Genomic DNA, 6,609 nt, shown 5'->3' with positions numbered 1-6,609 from the left:
TGACAAGACGGGGAAGGGACAGGGCGGGAGCGCAGCGAGGAGACTCCTGAGCACAGCCCGCGTCTTTTCCCGTCGCTCCCTAAAGCTGAACCCCCACCGTCCCTCAGCCGTTTCTGAGGATGGCAGAGAGACCCCCCAGCAGCCCCAGGGTGGTTTGGGAGGAGGTGGGGGCTCCCCAGGAGAGCAGCTCTCTGCCGGAGCCCTGCGAGGTGTCCCTGGTCCAGGCCCTGCGGATCGGTGAGCGAGGGGGCCGATGCCAGGACCCCGTTTCCCCCGTTTCAAGCTCTTTTCACCCCTTGGGAGGCTGGTTGGCCGAGATGGCCGTTGTCTCACCGACTCCTCCGTGTTTCCGTGTAGACGAGACGCTGCCAGAGGAGATTCCAGAGGAAGCGGGATGGGATTCTGAGGGCGCCTGGTTGCTTTCTTTACTTGACTGCAGCGACATGGGAACGGTAACGAGCTCCCCCCTCGCCGGGACCCTTGTCCGTGTCATCGGCTTGTGCGAGCAAAGGGACCCAGAGGTGGTCGAGCTGCTCAGCCAAGCTCAGCGTGACACGCCTTCCCCCGTCCTTCCTCCCGTAGGTGTTTGGCGAATACTTCCGGCCTTCGCAGAAGACGGACGTTCTCCTCGTGGGCATCGAGGCCTTGACGGCAGACGATGCGCACGACAGGCAGATGGGCGGTGACATCGTGGACATGGCCATGACAGACCCCGTGTCCTGGCTGACGGATGTAAGTGCCCCGTGGCTGGACTGTCCTTCTGTGTCAAGACGTGTCAAATCTTCCCTCCTGCCCTAACCCGGCTCTCTCGGGCACCCAAAGCCAGGTCAAGGCAGCAGGGAGGGGTGGGAAGGGCAGCACCATCCTCACCCGTGTCCCCTCCAGGTGCCAGAAATCCTGAGACACATCCACAGAAATGTGGAGCACATCCACACGGAGCCAGCCCGGCGCAGCCTGCACTCGCTGCTGCTGCTGCTGACGGAGTGGAGCCCCAGGGAGGTGGTCAGGAGCCTGTTGGGCATCTCTCCAATGAGTGACAGGTACCGGCCCCGACAGCCTTGAGGGCTCGTTCCCCACGGGGAGAGTGGCCCAGAGGCCGTCTGGCTGCCAGACCCACAGAAAACTGCGGGCTATCCCCGAGGGGCAGGGCTCTCCATCCCACCACGCTTCCCCCTGCAGCCAGAGCCGGCCCAAGCGGAGCCCGTGCCCCGTGGGAACAGAACCTCACCCCCTCTGCCTCCCCGGGCACCCCGAAATGAGAGGGTGGGCAGGGCCGGGGTCTGGAGGCGCCGAGGCAGCTCTGCTGAGCGAGTTGGCTCTGGCTCCGCAGGGCGGCCGTGGCCATGTGGGAGGTGCTGGTCTCCGTGCCCTGGGCTCTGCGGAGAGTCATGTCGGAGCTGCTCGGCGTGCTGCAGGACTGGCGGCTGAGCAGGGTGTTCAGCTCTGCCACGGAGGACGCCTGCATCTACCCCTTGGCTGTGAGTGACCCACGCCCAGCCCCACCGCTCTGCCTTCCTCCTCCTCCTCCTCCTCCTTCCCCTGCTCAGCACCAGCCAGACCCCCGTGCCACAGGCTCAGGGCCACCCCGTGCTGGTTTGGCCCCACCAAGCCCGTCCCGGCACAGGCAGCGCTCTGCCCTCCCCCCTGCCTGCGTCCCCCTGCCCAGCTCCGCAGCCTGGAGACCCCGGGAAGGGGCAGAAACCAGCGTCGAGGCGGTTGCTGGTCCTGGGTCAGAGACGTGGGGACTCGGAGGTGGCTTCAAGGGGAGAGGAGACCCTTGCCATGGAGCGTGCTGGTGCGGGGAGGGAGCCCTGCAGCTCTGCTGGTCTCTCACCGCTGTCTCCATTGTAGCTCCTGGCCTGCGCTAACATTGACACGGAGGAGTTTGCTGCCCTCTACAAGGCCCAGAGGTACCTGAGGCGTCCCAGCCCGGTGTTCCTTTCGATGGTGCTCACGGGCCTCAACACGCTGTCGAAAACACCTGAAATGGTGAGTGGGGGGTCGGCAAGGGGAGCCACATCGGCAGGTGGGGGCTGGGGCGGTGGGGGGGTCTTTCACCGCTTCACAAAAAGGCAACGGTGTGTTTCGTACAGGCCAGAAAACTCGCGGTGCTGCTCCCCGACATCCTGGAGACCCTGACAGATGCCAATGCCAATGTCAAGACGAAGGCCCTGGTGTTGTTCATCAGCGTGATGGGTCACATGGAGAGGGAAGAGGCCAACCTCATCTCCCTGAGCCTGGCGGAGAAGCTCCTGCCCCTCTTCGATGATGTAAGGCTGCCGTGGGCGCCTGAGCCGAGGCGATGGCTGCAAGGTGGCTGCCCTTGAGTGTGGCCATGCGGGAAGCGTTTGGGCAGGGGTCCCCCCCTTGCTCCTCTTGTGTAGCCTTTGGGGGCTCTTCCCCTCCCCGCTCCTCTTCCGCGGCCTTTCAGGGCTCCGGGGCCGTTGAGCCGCAGCTGCAGGTCTGGCCGACGGCTCCTGCGTTCAGGATCCGGCCCCAGAGCAGCTCCTCTCCCCCGGCCACGCTAACGCCCCTGCTCCCTGTGGGCGAGGAGCGGCTGGTGCTGAGCTCCCTCTGTCCTCCTCCCTGCCAGGAGTGCAGCCGCGTGCGGGAGCTCTCCATCCGCCTCTTCCAAGACATGATGAAGACCGTGGTGGGGAGAAACAAGAAAAAAATGTTGAAGACAGTGCAGAGTGTGCTGCTCCCACTGTTACTGCACACCAACGAGGAGATCGAGAGCGTGGCCAAGGTGCAGTGACAGCGATTGGTGTCACGGGGAAGGGTGTGCTGACACCACGGGGGTGGCCTGGGCCTGAGGGACAATGGGAAGGTGTCACCGCAGGGTCCCGCTGCACTGGTCCCCGTGCTGCAGAGCTGGAGGGGGAGGTGGGGACCCCCTGCCCCACAGGAAGGGTCCCTGCAGCCCCAGCACGAGCAGGGCCAGAGAACCTGGCACAGGCAGTTCCCTGCTCAGCCGGGGCCGGCTCCCAGAGCGTGGCATGGCCCCAGCAATGAAGGGGAGCCGGTCCCGGGATCACCCCGTGCCCCCAGCTCAAAGCCAGGCCCAGAGCAGGAGGATGCCAGGTCTCCTTCCCTGGGCTCTGGGGCCATCTCCCAGCCTCTGCTTCTCCGCAGGCTTCCCGGGACACCCTCCACGCTTCTGCCAAGTTCCTGGGCCTGAGGAGGCTCAGCTCTGTGGCCAAGACAGGGCAGACACCCCTGATCGGAGAGTGCTTGGTGAGGACAACCCCCAAACCCCCGGGGCGGGCTGGACGGGGGCTGCAGCCGTGCCCGGGGGGGCTGTGCCGCTCTGCATCGCCGCCCTGCCCCGGCCCCGCTGCTCCAGCTGCAGCCTCCTTCCCTGCCCTCCAGCACGCAGCCCCCAGGGGCTCTTCTCCAGGAGAGCCCGGCCCAGCTGGGCCCTGGCAGCGGGACGGAGGGGTCTCGGCACCCCCAGCCCCCTCTGCCCGCGGCTCTCTCTGGCCCCCAGCCCCACGGGGCTCCTGGCTGGGAGACGGGAGTCACTGGGAGGGAGCTGGGGTGCTGGCGGGAGGGACTGGTCCGGACTGCTGTGGAGGGTCCGCACCAGCCCCGTGCCCTTGTGCTCCCTCAGATAACGCACAGGAGGAGCAGGGTGGAGGAGTATCTGCTCCAGAGCCTGCCCTACCTGAAGGACCCTCAGGCCACCGTGCGGGAGGAGGCCGTCAGGTTCATCGGTGAGTCCCCAGGGACCCATTTCTGGCCGACCAGACCCAGTCGCCACTGGTGGGGCTCGCTGGGGGTCTTGATGGGTCCCAGAGCCCTCGGGAGCTGTCCTTGCCGGGGGACAGCCCTGCCCAGGGGGAGCAGAGCTCTGACATTAGCTCTGTGCCCCAGGTCTTGCTGCGCGGCGCCAGAGCATCCTCAGCCAGGAGAGGCTGTGGCACATCTGCGATGGTGAGTAGGGGACAGAACCCGGGCAGGTGCTGCCGTGCCCAGCCCCGCCCCAAGAAAACGCTCCGGGGGCAGAGGAGTAGTTTCAGAATGTTTTTTCAAGAGCAGTTGCACAAAGTTGTGTGTGTCTTTGACACACAGGTTAGCATATCTCTTTAGTAAGGTCTTGAAATGGGAGGAATTTTGTTTTCTCCCCAGAAAGGAAGGGAATTTGTGGGGGAAGGACAGCCATCTCTGTCCTGCCCCTTGCCAGGAGGCTGATGATGTCCAGACTCCACACTGATGCTCAGATCAATACACGGGCTCGTTGAGGCCACACACAACTCTAGACCAGCTCGTATGGCAAACAGAAAAATGACTCTGTGGTCTGGCCCAGTCCTGAGCTCCTTTGTGTGTCGGAGGCTCACGGGTCATTCCTGAGCAGCAGCTTCAGGCGCTCTGGTTCTCTCACCGGCTCCTCCTGGCCAGGGAAGAAGATGGATGGGGCTGGCATGGGCTGGGGGGGGTCCTGGGGGTCTCTGCAGGCACTGGGGGCTCACGTCTGCTCTGCTCCCTTCTCTCCCAGCGCTCCTGCCCTTGGGGAAAGACACTGAACTCTCCATCAGGTCCCTGGCAGCCAAGACCATCTCGGTCCTGACCATAGAGCAGAGTCCGACATCGAGATGGAGCCTGCGGTCGCTGTGCTGCTGGCTCTGATGAGCCTTCAAGAGACCAAACGCTCTGGAAACAGGCTGTCCTTGAATAATTATTTTTTTTAAAATAAAGCTGGAGCCACAAGCCGCTGGGACTCCGTAGCGTCCTTCCCACGGGGACCCCCCTGAGTGTGCTGAGCAGGGTCCCCCCCCGGCCTCTGCCGCTGCCCCCAGGACCGCACACCCGCACCCAGCCCGGAGAGGAGGAGGAGGAGGGAAGCTTGGGCCCATCCTGCCCCTCCTGAGACACCTCAGGGCACAAAAAAGCTCCCGTGCGCCGAGCTGGCACGTCGCCATTTGTCCCAGCACCAAATCCTCTCTTGTACTGGGGAGCTGGGCTGGATTTCACTGGGCACTGGTTAGTTGTTAGAACATTCTAAGGCCAAACTGGGGCATTCTGGGGTCCAAAGAGAATTTTGGGGCAAAGTTTGGGGGCTTTTGGGGGTGCTGGTGCAGCGCTGCCCGCCCCTGCCCGCGCTGCCTGCGCTGCCCGCACCCCCAGCAGCGATGGCCGGGCCGCAGGCGGGGGGCGCTGGGCGGGGGTTCGGTTTCTCCCGGCACTGTCTGGGCTCGTCCTGCCCAGCGCGGCCGCGCTGAGGCTCCTCCAACCCCGGGGTGCTGAGCGGGGCAGTGCCAGGGGCCCAGCGCCGCCCCCCGCTGTCTGCTCGGCCCCGGGGTGCAGAGGGGGTTCAGGTTTCTCCCGCCGTGGCTGGCAGCTCCCGGCAGCAGAGGACTCCCTGAGCCACGGCCTGGCTGCGGCGGGCGCGGGAGCAGGGCACGGGGCTGGGGGTGGGTGTCATTCTGGGGTCTCTCGTTGCCAGGCGCCCCCAGACGGCGTCGAACCGGGGAAGCTCCGCTCGATGCGTTCACCGGCCCGTGACGCCCTTGCTGGAGCTCCCTTCGGAACACACAAGTTGTTCTGTGTCTGGGCGCTGCCGTCCCCGCCCCTGCAGCCCCACCAAACCCACCACGACATTTGGGTGCCCTGCCAGTCTGCCGAGAGCCCGGGCAGAAAGAGCCGTTCTGCCCCGCGGGGATGTCCCAGGCGACGTCAGCACGAAGCGCAGGACAGCTGTATCCTGCCACCCCTCTGGAAACGACACCCCCCTTGGAGAGAGCTGAGAGGTCACACCCAAGCCGGCGCTGAGGGCCCTTTCTCCGTGCCCCGTCTGCTGGCAGAGCACGGAACCAGAAACCAGACTGCGGCCAGGCAGATCAGCCCTGCGGAACAGGAACAGAGGGGCCAGGAATGAGAACGACAGCAGTTAAGGCGTCAAAATCACGCCAGAAACCTGGGACGTGGCCCCTGAACTGCGGTTCTGTACCATCAGTGACAGGGGAAGGCTGAGCCACAGCCGTGCGCCCTCCCGTCTCACCAGCTGGCAGCAGCGCATCTCCAGAAGGGCCGGGACACTTCCACGCAGCCAAGAGTGGGTGCCAGTCCCACACCGACACCGGCACTCTGGGGATTTAACCCTTTGCAGAGGCAAGAGGGCAGCCGTCAGCTGCCACGGCAGAACAACTCTTTGGCAGCTCCCCGAGGAAAAGGCAGCAGATCAAACACTGCAGCCCCCAGCTCCAGACCAGCCTCTGTGCTCAGACAGGAGCTGCCCTTGGATCCGAGGGGCGACTTCGCCCAGAGCCACGCGAGCCTGATCCACCCAGAGATACTTGTACTGCTGCAGTACCTCGTGCGTGCAGCACACAGGCCTCTCGCTGCCCGAGCAGAGCAGGGAGAGAGGAGAGAGTCGTCTGAATGATGCCTCAGCCAAAGTCACAGGCAGCAGTGGACTGTCGCTGCCTGCGTACAAACCCACGCCACGCTGACTCAGCCGTGCTCACCACCAGAACAGCATAAAGTATTTGATGGCTGTGCTCACTCCTTATTCATCAGCTGGACTACGATACGTGGTTTGCCTGGTTTGCAATACTCTGTGATCAGAGCGTTGCCATATTTTATCAGTCGGCGAAAACTAATTTCTCG

The 6,609-nt window shown here is 64.5% G+C and overlaps 2 protein-coding genes across 2 annotated transcripts; both read left to right on the top strand.

The window, feature by feature from the left end:
- The first annotated feature begins 317 nt into the window (after nucleotides 1–317).
- On the top strand, nucleotides 318–1,868 carry LOC141972304 (uncharacterized). The gene is made up of 5 exons (XM_074930189.1): nucleotides 318–452; nucleotides 583–732; nucleotides 886–1,040; nucleotides 1,331–1,482; nucleotides 1,852–1,868. Exons 1-5 carry the CDS (start codon nucleotides 318–320, stop codon nucleotides 1,866–1,868), a joined length of 609 nt encoding a protein of 202 aa, XP_074786290.1.
- LOC141972302 (maestro heat-like repeat-containing protein family member 7) lies at nucleotides 1,800–4,629 on the top strand. Its single transcript, XM_074930188.1, has 7 exons — nucleotides 1,800–1,989; nucleotides 2,094–2,270; nucleotides 2,594–2,749; nucleotides 3,136–3,237; nucleotides 3,614–3,716; nucleotides 3,877–3,936; nucleotides 4,499–4,629. Exons 1-7 carry the CDS (start codon nucleotides 1,945–1,947, stop codon nucleotides 4,627–4,629), a joined length of 774 nt encoding a protein of 257 aa, XP_074786289.1. The 5' UTR covers nucleotides 1,800–1,944.
- Nucleotides 4,630–6,609: the final 1,980 nt, after the last annotated feature.

Source organism: Athene noctua, chromosome 32 (genome assembly GCF_965140245.1).
Source record: "Athene noctua chromosome 32, bAthNoc1.hap1.1, whole genome shotgun sequence".
In the NCBI taxonomy this organism is placed as follows: domain Eukaryota; kingdom Metazoa; phylum Chordata; class Aves; order Strigiformes; family Strigidae; genus Athene; species Athene noctua.
The sequence above is the reverse complement of the archived record's forward strand: the minus strand, read 5'-3'. Positions and strand labels throughout refer to the sequence as shown.

Coding starts and splice junctions, on each gene's coding strand:
- LOC141972302 (XM_074930188.1), top strand. CDS start 1,945: ATGGTGCTCACGGGCCTCAACACGCTGTCGAAAACACCTGAAATG. Junction 2,271..2,593: donor TCCTGCCCCTCTTCGATGAT/GTAAGGCTGCCG, acceptor CCTCCCTGCCAG/GAGTGCAGCCGCGTGCGGGA. Junction 3,937..4,498: donor GCTGTGGCACATCTGCGATG/GTGAGTAGGGGA, acceptor CTTCTCTCCCAG/CGCTCCTGCCCTTGGGGAAA.
- LOC141972304 (XM_074930189.1), top strand. CDS start 318: ATGGCCGTTGTCTCACCGACTCCTCCGTGTTTCCGTGTAGACGAGACG. Junction 453..582: donor ACTGCAGCGACATGGGAACG/GTAACGAGCTCC, acceptor TTCCTCCCGTAG/GTGTTTGGCGAATACTTCCG. Junction 733..885: donor CCGTGTCCTGGCTGACGGAT/GTAAGTGCCCCG, acceptor TGTCCCCTCCAG/GTGCCAGAAATCCTGAGACA.